General features: G+C 41.0%; 1 protein-coding gene across 1 annotated transcript; it reads left to right on the forward strand.

The window, feature by feature from the left end:
* Positions 1-586: 586 nt before the first annotated feature.
* On the forward strand, positions 587-17,374 carry sptlc2b (serine palmitoyltransferase, long chain base subunit 2b). Its single transcript, XM_070925554.1, has 12 exons — positions 587-775; positions 3,336-3,530; positions 3,959-4,113; positions 4,868-5,016; positions 5,634-5,758; positions 7,114-7,207; positions 7,741-7,846; positions 8,983-9,202; positions 9,993-10,119; positions 13,140-13,275; positions 13,490-13,619; positions 14,954-17,374. Exons 1-12 carry the CDS (start codon positions 632-634, stop codon positions 15,065-15,067), a joined length of 1,695 nt encoding a protein of 564 aa, XP_070781655.1. The 5' UTR covers positions 587-631; the 3' UTR covers positions 15,068-17,374.
* Positions 17,375-17,767: the final 393 nt, after the last annotated feature.

The raw sequence follows: 17,767 nt of genomic DNA on the forward strand, positions 1-17,767 counted from the left end.
GTTAAGATGGACAAAAGAAAACCATGTAAGGTGTTTTAGTGTTGCAGAAACAGTATAAAACAACTATTAAAATATGCATTGATAACGTAAGGCAGCTGTAGAAGTAACAGTACAAAGTAGGAAAGAGTGCAAATATAGGCTACAGAGTGCAAAATTAAAATATACACATTGCCAAAAATATCATGTAAGCTCTATTTTGCACAGCAATATAATGGTGGAAAAATAATGAATCTGTTATTCATTTATTGACCTAAAAGAGAGTTTTAGAAATACAGAAATCAGTAAATATTTTCTTGTCGAATGTAGACTGCCCCTAGTTGCTAAAAATAAAACCAAATTCCCCACAAGAGGCGAAATACGAAAGATATCAGCGTGTGTATCCTCAATGTTTTCTACAACCCTGGTTAGAGTTATGAATCATTCTAATATAGACGATCTTTGTACTGGAGTTACAGTGTTGGCCAATGAAACTGCTCAGGGGCGTGGATTTCCGGCAGGCTCGTGCGGTCACTGCGCAGAGTGGGCGTTTAATCCGTCTCCTTCTTCAGCTCATACATGACTTCACGACCAACGTTACTTAAGTTGGCCAACTTCTTATCGTGAAATTCCCAGTCGCAATCGGTCGACAAATATGACGGAAAGCTCCGCGAACAAGCTGCTAAACGGAGACACCTGTCACCGGACCTCAAATGGTAGAAAATCGAGTAAAAATGGCTTCGTGAAGAACCACTGCCTGTTTCAGCAGCCACAGAAGTATCGTCGCCCCAGGGAGAAGGTAAGGCCCAACCGTCAACCGCTCGATAGGGGAGGGCCATAAACAAGCACTGTTGTGTTCGGTGTTGTGTGTAGTAGAATAGTTTTAATTAAGAAAATAATGTTAAATGGTGTGTTATTCAGTTCTGTTTTTACGTGTTCATATAGCGGCTATAAATACTTGTTTTGGAGTATGTTTTATTTGCAGGCACCAGACGTGGTGGCAAGTGTGAGCTGCAGTCATATGACGGCATTACATTAATGTAACTATAATGTAACTATAAGCTAAGTAGTTCGGTTTATATGGTTTATATAACGGCCTATGTCCAACTTTATTTCTTATCTTAGCTATTGGTTCCAATGCGACATATTTCAAGCTAACCTAGGTTAGCTGTTGCCATTTTCTACCCGTAGTTTAATTTCTGATCACGTGGAAAATACTTTATACGTATTATTAACATTATGGTTTTTAGGCGAAAGGCAAATTTAGCTTGTAACCAGTCGTATGTGCCATGAAGGCTACACCTGTTCCTGCGTTTTAGAACTTCTTGTTTAGTGGAACATGCCACCTGATCAGGGAGGATTGTAGTGGTAACTTATTTGTAACCTTACACCCTGTTGTTTCTGTGCTCCTGTGTGTGTGAGAGGTGAAGTTAGACCAGTCTCTGTTTACACAGACTCTAGTATGAAGAAGACCAGGGCCCTGTGTTGTGTTATTAGCAGAGAAGCTGTCTGTCTATCTCCTGGGAGAGGAGGGCAGGCCTGCTCTTCCACATGACACTTCAGCCAGAGAGGAATGTCTCCAGGCTATGAAGGGTGTGGTCCCTCCTAGGGTAGAATGAAAGCACCAAAAACACGGTGTGTAGTGGTGGAGGTGGGGTACACACAGGCCTTTGTTTTTTTTTCAGTTGTTTAGGTTCAACACAGAAGATAAATCTAAAAACCACACATACCGTGTATACTAAAACAAATGCACTACCTCAGGTTTGGGATCATCACATTCCAGACTTGCGACAGCGTATAGCTGCAGGGCTGCTGATTTCAACATACAGTGGATTTACACAATTAGTTCCAGATGCTTTGGCTGTCATGCCAATTACATCCTTATGCACATGTCTCCATCCAGCCAGAAGTTAAGGCAGAGCTGCAGGTACCATCACTGCTGATAATGCTATCAGATATTTGTTTGATTCCCAGTTTAAATATGGAATAGACATCAGTTAACGTAATAAGTTAAGTATTTGCAGCCACATGACTACCACATTTTATAAGCAGGTAATAATAAATGATCTCACTACCAGGTTTCAGCTGGGATTGCAGTGTCAATAATAGCTCAGTAAAAATGAGCCGTTTATTGAGTAGGCAACTAATGGGGAGAGGACTCACTCACTTATTTACTCTAATGTGAAACATACAATGTGCAAGCTTTTCTTATTGTGTATACAATGCAATACGATCATCTCTTGAACTGCAGAGCAATACACATCTAAGAGCAGATTTTGTTTGCTTGGATGCTCCTCTGGGGACAGTTGTGGTGCTATAAACAAATAGCACAGGTCTACCTCTTCTCAGTCCCTGTTTGTTTTCTGCAGGTATAAAAGATTGAGCAAATATGACATCAGTCGAGCTGTATTTAGCTGCTGTGGTTGGCATCAGTATGCAAAAGTCTCTTCGAGTGGTGTACTTGGATGTGAATGTGTTTTTGTGCTCACTGTGTTTGAGACAGTTCGCAAACCATGGCTCCTAGTCTGCGGGTCATTTAAAGCATTTCTTTTTAACTTTAGAGAGAGGGACCTGTTTGACTGGCTTTTAACACACACACATATGCCACACAAATACTGCGGCGCTCTCTTGTTCCCGGGCTCAGAGGTATTTCTTGGAGAAGCATGACTGGTCACATGAGGTATGGTTGCTAAGCTGCAGGCTAGAGCCTGTAATGAGTGACCGCCCTCATTTGTTTAAGGTTGGTTTTGTACACAGCCAGTCCACAGTCCAACTTGAAGTGATGCTAGTTTTTTATTTTTATTTTTGTGGAGCTCCTCCACTGGTTGACCACATTTAATATGGTCCCATAATCCAAGATCAATATTGCTATTCATAAAACTCAATGAATTAGAACCCTGGATTGATGGCCATTTTACTGCTCACTGGTCCACTGGGGCACGGGCATGGTTAGGTCTCCATGAGTTAATGTGCTTACTGCTTTATTAGGTTTCCAACTCTGTTTCCACGAAGAGCACAATTTTAACAAATCAGCCCTGTTGTCGTCTAGTGTGTGCCCAGATTATACTGCATTGGTCTGGTCTGCTTTCTATCACAATGTATTGGGCTGCCTTGCGTGGCAGACTTAATGAGTAAACAGACTTGAAGCGTAGATAAACCATTACCTTTTTTAAAGGAGAAACCACCAGCTGGAATGTGTTTTTTCCCAACATAAAGTGGTATGAGTTATTCCTCCTAAATCTGTGCCTTGGGCATAGATGTGGGTTACTCTATAAAAGCTGTGTGCTAAAATGTTTTCATTTCAATTGTAACTGTGACTTGTAGAGACTAACACATTCTTTCACTTTATTGTCCCCCAGAACCAAAATGTCACACACAACTCCAGCTTGTACAAGAAGCCCTTTTTGGAATCCTTTGAGGAGACTCCTCTACTGGTGGCCGTGCTCACCTACATGGGCTACGGCATCCTCACCATCTTTGGCTACCTCCGAGACTTCCTTCGCAACTGGAACATAGAGAAGTGCCATGTGGCTCAGGAGCGAGAGGAGCAGAAGGTAACGTAGTTTTAAGACCCTTTTGAATGCAGTACAAGTACAAGCCGTCATTCAGTCAGACCAATCATTACAAGACTTTCTTTGAAAAACTACTTATAATACTTCATTTAAGGAAAAGTTTTACCTTAAAACCATTTGGTTTTGTAAGCAGAGATGGAACTTTACTTTTATTATGCGTTAAAGTCATTTTGATTTTTAGATGTCTAATCCTAGAAAAGAACTGTGGTACAAGTCACGTCCTGCTACATTAGCTGTCACAATGCTGCAAGTCTTTCACTCTCTCTGTCACACCTATTATATCTGTTTCAACAGTAATCATTGACTGGTGCCCTTGTCTGCCACAGAACAAAGATAGCTCCTTTGGAATATAATAAACTGCCAAGACGTGGTATTAAGAAACCATCTATGCTTTCCCATTTCCCCTGCAGGATTTTGTCCCTCTCTATCAGGACTTTGAGAACTTTTACACCAGGAACTTGTACATGAGGATTCGAGACAACTGGAACCGACCCATCTGTAGCGTCCCCGGTGCCAAGATGGACCTGGTGGAGAGAGTTTCCCTTGATTACAATTGGACCTTCGAGTAAGTTGTGGTGTGGTGTGGTGTGGTGTGGTGTGGTGTGGTTGGGTGTGTTTGTTGTTCCATGTCTGTTACCCCCCCCCTGCGCGCGCCCCAGAGGCATGTGTTTCGGTGTGCATGATCCTTAGGTCAACAGGAAGTTCATTGATTTGCACTTTAAGTCACTGACCTTTGTATTTCTGAAAATAAGAGTGACGTTAGTCATGATTCATATGGTTATGTTGAAAGCACTAGTATCTGTCACATGGCACTGAACACAAACACTGTACAATAATACAATCAAGACAGCACAAATGGAAATACATTTTTGAGAACGCCTTAACGTCTTAATATCTCAAGACACAATCATACAGTAAAATACGCAAACATTTATATTATTGGGTGTTAGCAAGGCAAATTAATTCAGGCTTTTGTGAAATAGTTAAAACAAATGGGGAGATTGCATGAATACGTATGCAGACAAACTGCCCTGATGGCAGTGAAGGTTGTGTCATGTTTTTCCTTTTTTTTTTATCTCATTGGTATGTGCAGTATAATGTGCAGTATGCCAGTGGAATTCCCTTAGGACAATAAACTATTGTATATTATCACAGAGCATGATAACAAGTTAAAGGATAACATTGAGGCAGGAAACGGTTGCCAGGAAACCAAGGCAGACAGGCACACATTTTGAAGATAATTATTTCTATTAACCTAGAGTCAGGGGTAGAGTCAGGGGTACCAACTCTCTGTGTCTGACTTTCTCTGTCTCTCTCAGACACACAGGCAAAGTGGTGAAGAGCGTCATCAATATGGGCTCATACAACTACCTCGGCTTTGCTGAGAACACTGGGGCTTGTGCCGAAGCTGCTATTGAGTCCACACAAAAGTACGGAGTTGGAGTGGGCAGCTCTCGCTGTGAGATGGGTAAGGGTCAAAACAAGTTGTTTTGAACATAAGATCTGTTTTTTAAAAAGCTTTCACAATGTGTCATCATCCAGGAGTGCATTTATTATAAAATGAAGTCAATTTATAATGAAATAGGTGCTTTTACGTCTGCTCAATCTTTTGTCTGTTGCTCTTTCAGCGAACAGCAGAGACCACAGGCTTTTAAAGGACTGAAAGATGAAGTATGAAATATAGTGATGCATTGTGAAAGCTTTGAAGTTCAGCACCTAGTTTGCCGAAGCCTCCTTTTGGCCTGGGCAGCTTGGCTGCATTTCTTTCCCCATAAAACATTTGCAAAGCCAATTTTTAAATGTTTAATAGCTTGCAGTCTTATTCTTCCCTGCTTTTGCTGGTGCATTGTCGCACATCTTGGCGTGCTCCCGCCACCTGTTGATCAGTGGAATAGTGTGACACCATTGGTAGGACTGTGTATTGCGTATATATATATAGTATATCTACTATAGGTGAAAAACTTGACAGGTAACCTTCAAGGAAAGTGGACTGACCTCACTGTTTGTTTCTCCCATAAGACAACTCTGCAAGTTACAGTACACTGATAGGAAGTTGTAGTTAAACTGCGATCATGTTGTTTCTAGGGAACCTGGACATCCACGAGGAGCTGGAGCAGTTGGTTGCCAGGTTCCTGGGTGTTGAGTCATCTATGGCTTTTGGCATGGGCTTTGCAACCAACTCCATGAACATTCCTGCTCTCACCGGGAAGGTATGGAATTTTATTCTCTTCCTTTCTTTGTTTTTTGTCCTGTTCCTCTTGATTTGATTACTTTTAAAGGTGTGTTTTTAGTTACATTGGCCCCTGTAGTGCCATCAACAGTTTTACTGTTAAGGAAAAACACTGTTTCCTGTGTAAAGTGAGAACAAGCTCAATTTTCTGATGTATGGCCAAGCTTGAAGAGTTCAGACTGTTCTACAACACAGTAGTTTCCGCCCAAAGCTTTCAAAACATTCTGAGTACAGGGTGTCGGAGATTGATATTTGACCCAGCCACTGTTGTCCTAAACCCAACAAATCACACATACCAGTCCTCACTTGCATCCTTAGTTGCTCTTTTCTTCCCCTGCCAATGTCGCTTGAACAGGAAGTAGAAATCTGAGATGCTTGGCGTGTGTACCTTGTGAGTCAAAGAACACGTTTCCTGATAACCACAAGAGGGAAAAAATAAAGCGGGCAAAGAGAAACTTACAGCGAGACCGTAAAGATTTGAGTCGCCGCCCCTGTCACAAGGGCTCATAAATTCTTAACTGTGCCTGTCACTTTTCTGCTAGCTCACATCATTATGTCACGCTATAATTGTTTGTTGTGCAACAAGCTTGTTTATTCATTGACCTGAGGAAATGGTGTGACCTGTCTTAATGTTTGACTTACAGAGGTGGTCCACAATATTTATGATATAATGAGAAAATATTCCCATCCTGGAAATATATTTGCCTGGTTATGATCAGTGCATGTGGATATCAAACTCTTGTTTGTATGAGAAGCTTATACTCAAAATCTTGTTTGTTATTCAGCAGGTTATTATGGCTTTTTATTGTTTTCACTGTCTGTACTAACCATTTCAGTTTTAATAGAAAACAATCATATTTTATATGGGATCATTATTTCTCAATTTACACAATTACATAATGAGTATTATTTGCTAAATGAAAAAGAACAGGGTGCTTGTATGACTTTTTGCTTCTTGTCTGAGGGCAGAAACCATATATAAAACATATTCATGGAAACAGGTATGCTTAGTGACAGAGTATTAAAGGTTCATATGAAAAGCTTAACCCGATGAAGCCTGAACCAACCTTCAGTTCAGTCTTCCTCAAAGAGGAATAATCAGAGTTGTTGCTCAACACTCCAGAAAAAAAAACTCCAGCATGTGAAATCCAGGGGTGCTACAAGTATGCAAGAAAAGCTCTAAAGAGAGTTGCATATTTCTCACTGAATAGTGTTTGACTTTTCCTGCTATTTAGGGATTGCTGCTCTCCTGATGTAGAGATCACCAGCTAAGACTCTCAAAACTCTGCAACAGTAGTTTAAAAAATGTTTTGTTTTTTTTTCTTCTCATTTTAGGGCTGTCTTATTCTGAGCGACGAGTTGAATCACGCGTCGCTGGTGCTGGGTGCTCGCCTGTCTGCCTCCACAATTCGGGTCTACAAACACAACAGTGGGTGTCTTCCAATAATGAGCACCACACCAAAGAACAGCTAGATGTAATTGGGACTAAGACAACACAGAACACATAGGATTAAAGTGGCTAAAATGGCTCTTTCAACACCATGAGACAGGATTTAGCTTTACCCAATGGGAGTGCAAATACATTTAACATGGGTGTGAGTTACAGCAAGTTGCTTCACTCAATGCAAATGTTTCTTTTCAACACTTGTTGTACTACTTCACTACCGCCTTGTCTTTCTCTTATTGACTATATTGAATCACACAGTAGTGGGTGTGGTGGGATGTTTTTGGTTCAGGACGAACACACACAGACACACGGTCACCAGAGATCCTGACTTATATCCAAGCTCACAGTCGGCTACCACGAACCAGACAGGCTGACTGCTAAGAAAACACTCTCAATGCTTCCAAGGGTTGTGATCATAAAATATTGACACTCATCCATTAATTAAAGAGAGCTCTCATATTACTTTAGGGGAATAAAATCTGTCCTTAGACAACAGTCTTGTCTCTGTATTGTAGACATGCAAAGCCTGGAGAAGCTGCTGAGAGACGCTATCGTACACGGGCAGCCGAGAACGCACCGACCCTGGAAGAAAATTCTCATAGTGGTGGAGGGCATTTACAGGTATGCACAATAATCTTTCTCTCACACACACATTTGGGTACGCATACACACACACGCACACACACACACACACTCACAAACATAACGGCTTGAAAATTGCCTGATCTAGATAATTAAGCTAACTTAGCTAATTAAGTTTCTGTTTCTTCTGTTTTTTTAATTTCAGTGTAAGTGTTTTTATACCACTGCTGTATCACATTACACTCTGTTTACTGCCAATTACTTGACACCCGCAGTTTTCTGTGTCAGGAGTCAATCTTTATTTGACTGGCAATGCTTTTTTTTTATATGTACTTTTGAGAAAACTTTCAAACTGATAGTAGTGTACAGCATTTCACTATATTCTTCCAGAACAAAGTGTCTTTGATCACCAGCAGTGGAAGTGTTACTTATTTAAGACCTTGTGGTGTCACAATGCAAATGTATTGATTTACTAAGCCTGCCATAGGCTAAAGGCTCTTTTTATGGTGTGACCATGTCCCCATTTTCACTGTAGCAGCAAATTAATTTGCAGTAAAGCAATGCAGCACTTTTATAAGATAGGTGAAGCAATATTTCAGCAGATTAGAGTTCAGTGTAGGAACATTTACCGACACTGATTCTTAGCCATGATGCCAACAATCACACTCACCCTTATATCATTTTGTTTAAATATAGAAAAATAATGGCAATGTGGAAGTGTGTCCTCTCTCCTTTTAAGCATAATGTATTCCTTGTAAGTGTACTTACTATAAAGGCAATCAATCCTGTTGATCACTACAGTTCTTGGAGTGTCTGCCTGACACACTCAATGCCCTTTACTAATGCAATGATAATGAGGTTTCATTTCCACTGGGATTTTTCAAAGTAAACGCTTCAACTGCTAAAACAGACAGTGCCTACACAGACAATAACACCTACACTTACAGAACTAAACGAAGGTTAGGCAGGTCACACACTCCCTCAATTACAGACACTTTCTGATGTTAGGGTTAGGGTTAGATCAATCTAAATATTATATCAAAATATTGATTAGGGAGCAAGAAAGCTCACCACATTCAAATATACGGTTTCTTTTTTAGGTCTAAGCATGTCATTACTATAGATGAGTCGCGGAACTACTCTGTTGATTTTTACATCGTTTTCTTGTCCTGAAGCATGGAGGGGTCTGTCGTGCGTCTGCCAGAGGTCATTGCTCTGAAGAAGCGCTACAAGGCCTACCTGTACCTGGATGAGGCCCACAGTATCGGGGCCCTGGGGCCTAACGGCAGAGGAGTGGTGGACTACTTTGGCCTAGATCCCAAAGATGTCGACATCATGATGGGAACATTCACCAAGAGCTTCGGTGCTGCCGGAGGATACATTGGAGGCAAAAAGGTGGGTGAACTCTTGCACAGGTAAAACTAAGGCAATGGAATATGATGCCTTCTCTGTTGTAAGGGATAATGTAGCATGCGAATTACAGTAGGTGGAGAGCTTAGTCATATTCTGTAGGGACCTTAGCAATTTCCCCACTGCTGAGACCCAGCACATTGTGAGTCATTCACTCTTGATATTGATCAACGCTGTTTACCAGCAGTGGTACATTTAGCTTCCTGTTTTTGTCTTTTCATATTCAGTCAGAGTAGAACCGAAACAAGGCTACTTCAGTTGGTCTAGGTTAAGAAAGATATAAATTATTTATACATATACAAATACAGAGCAAGCACAAGCACACAGTCACAAGATAGAACTACATCTTCAGCAGCACTTAAAAACAGAAATGACTGGCTAAATTGCCCAAAATGCACAGATGATCTCTTCTCTAATACAGAAGACCTGCATTAAAAATGTAGTTTTACCCACCATCAGTAATCAGTATCCTTAATAGCAAAGTTTGCATTACTTGGTTTTCATTTCATCAAGATTATGTTTTTACAGAAAGTCTAAAATTTCATCGTTGGCTGCTTCAATTAGTATGTTAATAAGCAGTCAGCCCGAATTGTATTAATATCTACTGATTTTATCCATCAGTGCTGCTATGTTGGAACAATTGTCTCTCTTTATAATTTTTTCTGTCCTGTATCATGCGACCGTCTTCTATATTGGCTCACTAACCAAATTAAATGTATTGCGTCCCCGTTGTTATTAGAAAATAAAAGCAACTTCAATGTAATTTCTCTGTCAGGAGCTGATCGACTACCTGCGGCGCCACTCTCACAGTGCCCTGTACGCCACCTCCATGTCCCCTCCCGTGGCCCAGCAGATAATCACCTCTATGAAGATCATCATGGGAGAGGATGGGATCACACTGGGTAAGTGTCAGAAAGTGACACAAATCAATTTAAAAGTGCATCTCTGCATTTGCATTAGCGTTGTGTAATGAGAAGAGAGGGCACCCGTTAAAAAAAGGGAGCTTGAATCACTATCCGGTCTTAAAGATAGCAGGGAGATGGACATCTTTTACAATGGTTACCATTCGCAGAAGATATGCAGAGACCTCTGGGTGGACAAGATACACAGAGCAAGTAGAAATGTGAAGTTGCAGCATGCCTTGTATTTGCCATGACTTTCCATCAGTGAACACAAGATGGCAGTATAAGCCTGTGGCTCAGACTACACAGGTCTGTAGCAGATGACTGGTTGACAGACATTTGTTTTCTTTCTTTCTTTCAGCTTTGCCACCTTTTGTACTTTGACTCCTTCCTGCTGAGTGTGCTTGTTTATCTTGGAAATGTTTCACTCCTAGCCAAGTGATAAAGGCTACTATCTATGGCCAACTGGCAATTATTTACCAGTAAATAAAGGCGTATAAGACAGCCTTATCAAACTGTATGGCATGTGTAAACCAGTTCTAGATATAATGTAAATGCCACACAGGGCCATGCCCTTCATACCTCACCATGTCACTTGCAACTACAAAGCTGGATGCAAATGTCAGTAATAGTAATTTATATTTTAGAATGTCACATGATCTTATTTTTCAAGTAAAACCGCATCGTCTAAGAAAAACTTTGTTTGTTTTTTGAGATGTTGAGTTCCGTTTTTGAGAGACACTTTTGTAAGGTGAAGAGTTTCTCTTAAAAGTAAAAAAAAAAAGTTGTTTTTTTTCCACTACCCAATCTGATGATTGTAAGATAAAACCTGCAGGTTGATTGTGTCTCTTCAGCATGTTTTTTGCATATTTGAAGGTCTCTCTGTAGTCCTCTACAGCAGCCTCCTCCTGTCTCTATCTTTCGGGCTGTGCATTTTTAAAACTGATGGGAGCACAGTTCCCTTCCTCTGGCCGATTCAGCCCAGGCTGATGGAAGGTCTTGAAGTGGTGGTATGCTGACTCTTCTCCCCTCTCCCTTTTTATGGCTTTCAGATGTGTGTGTGTGTGTGTGTGTGTCTTTGTGTGTCTTTGTGTGTCTTTGTGTGTGTGTGCCTCTTTGCCTTCACGCTGGGTACAAAGCAGCATGGTGCTTAGGGCCAGAGATCTGCGCAGATCAAACCCTGTTGGACTCATCTCCTACACACACAAACAGATCACTAAGTCTTGTTTTTCTTGCAGGGCGGCACCCATTGGCTCTGTATGGGGCTTGATTGATGCAGTCTCCCTTAAAATGCTGATATAAGATCAGATTACCTTGCTCGTTCAGTCATTAGGTACTGGAGTAAACACCTGGAGAAACCTTTTTATAGTGTGAATGTTCCATAATGTCATCAACTCTTTCTTTTTTGAGAAGTGGAGGCCAGACTAGCTGACCTTATAACATATCCCAGTTTTCCTTGTAGAACACTAACAATGGCAGTGTGATTGGTTGCAGCCCTGTCACTGTTTGAAATTCAGGCCTTTGAAGATTCAGACACTGACACAAAGTCGAAGTGACAGTTGAGCTGCCTGCTAACAGTTTGTTGCTGCGTTCAAGTCGCTAAGGATGGCTGCTCATGGTTCCCGGCATAGGCCTGCATCAAAATGGACATTTGTTGTTTGAAGCTTACATCAATCAAATGTGTGGATGGGGAAATAAGGGCACAAGACGGGGCGAAGGTTTCTTCAATATGAAAACAATGCTAAAGGGCTCGAAAAGCAAAATGTCTGAATATCATATATGTTACTGTTCTTTTTGCCAACTGATCATTCAGTGCTGAGAATAGCTTTGGATTCCTTGACGGTGGAGAAAAAAAAATGTCTGGATAAATATAATGTCAGACTGTGTTGTGTCTCGGGGTGCTTTGAAGCCGTGGTGTTTGTGCTGTTTTTCAGCACAGCCAGGCAGATGTGCGTTGCTGTTGGCGCTTTGTGCCATATGGTTATTTGTTTGGTCAAGATGCTATCTCTGGAGGCTCAGCCCCGAGGATTCAGCGAGTGAATCCACAGTGTGCATCAGACTGACACGTGAGGATTGATGCCTGTTTACTTTCAGCCCCTTGACCTCGACTTTAAAGAGTCCTGCTTGTCTTCAAAGGCGAGTGGTGTGGGACTGTCTCCAAATAAGCGTAAGGCATGGTGTTTACTCCTGTGGACTTTGTGTTGTTTTTTTTGGTTGACATTGTTACCGGAGCAGGACTTGGCTCAGTAATTGTGACTTCTTAACTGCACCTTGGACCAGTTTTATTAGACTAACTTGGGCTTGTGCCATCAGATAATATTCATGTTCTGCCATTTAAAAGCAGTCTAAATAGAAGAATGCAGATATCATCAGTGGTGGATAACTGCAAAGTACATGTTGTTTCCTTCACTTGGCCTCTCAACAAGAGCTGATAATACAGTTTTATGAGGCTTACAAGCATAAATAATAACTAAAAGTAGCGTTGTAGGAGCTGCGCACCCCACAGGTGTTTTCACTTATTGTGGCTGATTAGACCTCTGCACAGGTTGCCTGGAGCTGCGTGAGGTCACCAAACTTCATGTACTAATCTATAATAAATGTTGTCGCGCCCTGACAGGTGCAATGGGAGAGTGAGGGAAAACGCCAATCAAGAACAGTGTGTACGTGAGCGTACACACACAGAGCTGATGAGAAGAGGTCTAATCAGACAGATTAAGAGAAAACACCTGTGTGGGCAAGAAGGGGCTTTAATCAACAAAGCTAAGAGATGCAAACATATCGAGGTTTTCTAATTGCAACAAAACAATAGTTGTTTTGTTTTTTTTGTGGAAATAGTTTTCATTCTTGATTCATGGTTGAGCTACAGTTACAGTAAAGTAGAATAATAATAATGATTTTACTGGTGTCCACCCAAGTTTGAGCAACAGGCTTATGCCCATGTTAAATATATATTAATATATATAATGTATAGTAATATATTATAATATTGAAACATCCCTCTGTTTATCTGCCCTTTCCAGGTGCTGATCGCCTCAGACAGCTATCAGAGAACACCACCTACTTCCGCAGGAAACTCCGCGACATGGGCTTCATCATCTACGGCAATGATGACTCGCCCGTAGTACCCATGATGCTCTATATGCCTGCCAAAATTGGGTATGTGATTCTCCTCCCCATCGAATTATTTTACTTTTCTCCAAATAGAATCTGACGTAGTGTGTGGAAAGCTGTTTTGTGATTTCAGTTTCACACATTGGAGAGAGCACACCATCTAAGATATGGTGATGATGATGTTGGTGGGGGAGAAGTCAGGTCATCAGTTAGATTTGTTAAGTGTCGCCCCGTGTCTAATGTCGCTGTTGCTTTCCAGGGCATTTGGTCGGGAGATGCTGAAGAGAAACATCGGCACAGTGGTCGTCGGCTTCCCAGCAACACCCATCATCGAGTCGAGAGCACGTTTCTGCGTTTCGGCTGCCCATACCAGAGAGATGCTTGACGCGGTAAGTTGCCCAATGGGTTCTATAATTAGTCCAGTTTTATTTTGAATCACTGCAAGGGACTGTGACTGATGACGGATAACATCATCCGCAGTTCCTTTACATTTTATTGCTATTTCTCTCTTCACTTTCTTATGGCAGAAGCCTTTCTCAGATGTCTTTCCATAAGAGAACTCTCTTTACTCTACATTGTGTAGGCAGTTTCCACTTGCAAAATCAGCAAGAAAATTACTTTAAAATGGTTAATTGGCTTTTAAACATCTGGGTGTTGTTGGCAAAACGTTAGCACAAACGGTAAAAAAGGCCGCTAAGAATATTTGCATTTGCTCCACTATCACTGGATCGGTAAGATGGTCACATTTTTCTGTCTTTGGGGAGATGAGTAAAACTAGTTTCTAGTTTCTCTTCCAACTTGCATAAACTGCCATTTGGTCTTTATTTATCATCTGAGATGTAAAGAGAAAGACATCTGATCTCTACTCAGAGTCTGTCTTCACTACTGAGGGATGTTGTTAAAGGACGGACTTTTATTGCTGAAGACTTCATTTTATCCTCAACATGATATAAGAGTTTGTGTGGATTCATGGGTGATCATGGATCCAAGCACTCAGTAGGCTTTTTTCAGTTGTTGATTGACTGCTGACTGACTGTTTTCTATGCACAAGTATGTGTGTCTGTCCACAAGCTCAAAGTGCGAGTGTGCCTGTTGAATAATAAAGGCTCCCAATATGTCCTTTATTATAAAGGAACTTGGAGGGCCAAGCTGTCTCCAAGTGTTAAAGCGTGGCTCAGACGGAGACTTTTATTTGAGCTGCTCTGTCTCTCCAAAGACACTTCATTCATCTTACTGAGGAGCATGTCAGCACCGTTTGTAATAGTCCATTTAAAGGGCATCAGCCTGCCTTTGTAGAGCACTTCGAGGAGCCGCTTTTTCCGTCTTTGGAAAAGCCAGCCCTCGCTATTTCTCAAACCATGGAATCAGAAAAAAGGTCAGGAGGAAGGTAAATTGTTTCCAGGTGCCCTGCAGTGTTGCAACGCTGATACAGTCTCTTGTGGAAAGAAGTGGAGGAGTTTCTGCTCAGTTGTGGTTCATGCAGGGAGCCTTCTGTCATGTTTAGTGCTTGAAAACCCAAGTGTGATCAAGGCTCATCACCTCATTTATCATCTACAATAGCAATCCTCTTTCAAGTTGTGCTATGTGTGTAATCTGCTCATCTTGAGGGGTTTTATTTGATTGTTTGGCTCGTCTTGTCTGGCTACCTTCACTTTATTTTGATTGACATGAATAATATCTTTTTAGAGTCAGATTAATAGCACTGCTCCTGTTCTTTTGCCAGGCGTTGGAGGCCATCAGTGAAGTGGGCGACCTGCTGCAGCTGAAGTACTCCAGACGCGAACAGCCTCTACCCTCGCTCGGGTGGATGGCTGAGGAGAGCCTGCTTCAGGACTGAGCCACATCATCCCCTTCCTGCTTCCAACTCACTGTCCCTGCCTTACTTTACCTTTTCTTTTCTGATATCCCCTTTTTTTGTCCCTCATCTTCCTCTGAGCCAGTCTCTCGAAGCCCACTTCGCCATATCTCTTCATATCAGACTACTTTGGACTCAACAGAACCAAAATCTTCGCAGGTGCACCCTATTTTGAAATCTGCACACTAGCATCGCTCATTAGCCCGTGTGCAGTCTGTGACCTGTCCGGCTGATTCCACCAATTGCAGAGGAAGAACAAAATCACCCTCATCCTTCTGTACGTGTCCGTTGTTTCCAAGTGCGTTCAGAGCCTTTCAGTTTGTCCTAACTTATTGTGACTTCATCGGCCTAACTTCAAGTCTTATTCCTGTGTGCACATTGAATGTGTATCTTATTTGTGCAATAATAACAACAACGTGGAGTTTCTTTTGTAATTCAAACAACCTAGAGCAAAGTAAACAGATTTTTGCCACGAGTTCCTACTTGTGCGCTTTAAGAAAAAAGAAGTCTGATCATAGCCATTTGCTGTGATGAACACAAGAGGAAAAAATTATATATGTAAATATTATTTATCCCGAAGTTGATGATGCTGCCTTAGAGTAGCATCCCAAACCTCAAAGAGAGATACATTACTTCACGGGAGTAACATTAGCATGTTCACTCCATATGTATTTATCTGATGGCTTGTTTTCTAATCACTTTTACTTGAATAGAGAGTATAGAATATTGGGTTCTTTCCCTAACCAAAGGATATATATGTATAGATATGTTTTCTACCTTTTTCTCTTAAAATGCAAAGCAGATGTTCCAAAAGAAAAAAGTTAACAGGGAAAGAATCCCAGGGAGCAAGACTAAGGAATATTTTTTACTGCTTATTTTCTAGAAATATTTTTCAGCCTTATTTACTGTTTACACCTGCACTCAAAAACTTGAGCCCAGTGTCTTTTACATTTCTATAAGCTAATGAGCAACATGTGTGATTTTTTTTTTTTTTCCCCCAGTCATTCTCACTCACAAGTGCTTTCATGTGAATCAGCGCCGACACCGATCTCTGAGCACGCTGTAACTTAGATCTGTATGTATGACGATGCTGCTCCCATGCTTATCTGATATACAGACAGCTTTATTTATTTAAAATGTCTTTGTCATCCCTCAAGCTATCTTTTATTTTTGTGACAAATGTAACTATTATCTGAAAGGCAGCTCCAAATGTGTCCCAGTGGAAGATGTGTGTTTTTAACTGACTACTTACACGTCTTAACTTCAGTGCTAGCACTACTGACAGGCATTGTAAATGCACAGATGACGTAGTGAAATTTGTTTGGGTATGTTTCAAATGTCATTGTTTTTCTCATAATTTATCCTCTGTTTTCATCTTCTGGAATGACATTCCATATCAATCTGCTTTCAGTATCAAGTGTTTGTTTTTGTTTTATTGTTTTTTGACTGACTTTTGTATGTGAGGTCACCCCAAACATGGCCACTGTCAAATACTGTGCCCTGTTCATTCGAGTGTTTATGTTCTATCACTTAATTGATGTGAATTGGAGGCCGCGTCAGTGTGGCCAGTCAGAAAAGCTGGCCATTGTCTGGCAATGTGACCATTCCTATAAATGTTCATCAAAGTGATACAACTCAACTCAAGTTTAGAGATGCTTTTGTTGATGTTTTGGGGGGTCTCTTTTAAACTGTACATCCATTAGACATTAATTGCATTGTTGTGTTTGAGTGAGTCATTCCAATATTGTTGTGTTTTCTTTTCACAGAAAATGTCTTGAATAACAACTCCAGTGATGCATTTGCTTTTAATAAATATAATGTAAAAGGTGGAACACATGACTATGATCTGGAATTGCACTCCTCAGAAATGTGCTCTGACATAAAACATTTTCTTCTCGTCAGAGTTTCCTCTCAAGCTGTCTGCAGCACCACGCAGTATGTTACTCTCTGCATTTCTGTCTATGGAGGCAAAAATGTAATTGCAAACAGCAACGTGACTGTTTCTCGCAGCCAGGTTTCCCTCACTGAAGCTGCGGAATTAAAGTCGAGAGATTATCAAAATGTTTGAGTTGCTTGGAGGTCTTTGATGCAATGTGACATTTCCCAGCTTACCTACCACAAAAACCTGCCGACTGACCTGCAGTGGCCATTGGAAACTTTCTTATCACTTGCTTTTGCCCTTGGAATTGTATTTGGGTTGAAGATAAACCACTTAGAGGAGTTTGTAAAGCCGTGATGTTTGTTGACCATGCTGTTGGAAACAGTGCTGATTAAATCACTTTCTTTGTATCAAGGTCTGGAATGGGTTTGTGTTTATTTACAGCAGGCACACACACAGACACACACACAGACTGTAGTCACAACTTAAAAGCTCATGACCAACATTTCTGACTGATAAGTCACTGACATCCTGCCATTACACAGCATTCCACGTCGGCCAGTCATTCTTAAAATAGTATTTTTGTGAAACGGTATGCCAGCGGGATGAGAAAATGACTTGTTTCCAGAGTTTAGAAAATTACATGTGATTTGAGAAATTGTGGGAACAAGTGAAATAATATCACATGGCATTGGCGGAATGTTTCACTTAAAATTTTTGGTAAAATGTACTAAATGTACCTTTCCCAGAGATATTATTTCACGTGTTCCTACAATGTTCACTTCGTCTTCTGCGTATTGTAG

This window comes from Enoplosus armatus, chromosome 19 (genome assembly GCF_043641665.1).
Source record: "Enoplosus armatus isolate fEnoArm2 chromosome 19, fEnoArm2.hap1, whole genome shotgun sequence".
Taxonomy (NCBI): Eukaryota; Metazoa; Chordata; class Actinopteri; order Centrarchiformes; family Enoplosidae; genus Enoplosus; species Enoplosus armatus.

What these genes read in the sequence shown, in the direction of transcription:
- sptlc2b (XM_070925554.1), top strand. Translation starts at nt 632, where the DNA reads ATGACGGAAAGCTCCGCGAACAAGCTGCTAAACGGAGACACCTGTCAC. An exon ending in GATACATTGGAGGCAAAAAG is followed by an intron (nt 9,203 to 9,992) that starts GTGGGTGAACTC and finishes TTTCTCTGTCAG; the next exon opens with GAGCTGATCGACTACCTGCG. An exon ending in TATATGCCTGCCAAAATTGG is followed by an intron (nt 13,276 to 13,489) that starts GTATGTGATTCT and finishes GTTGCTTTCCAG; the next exon opens with GGCATTTGGTCGGGAGATGC.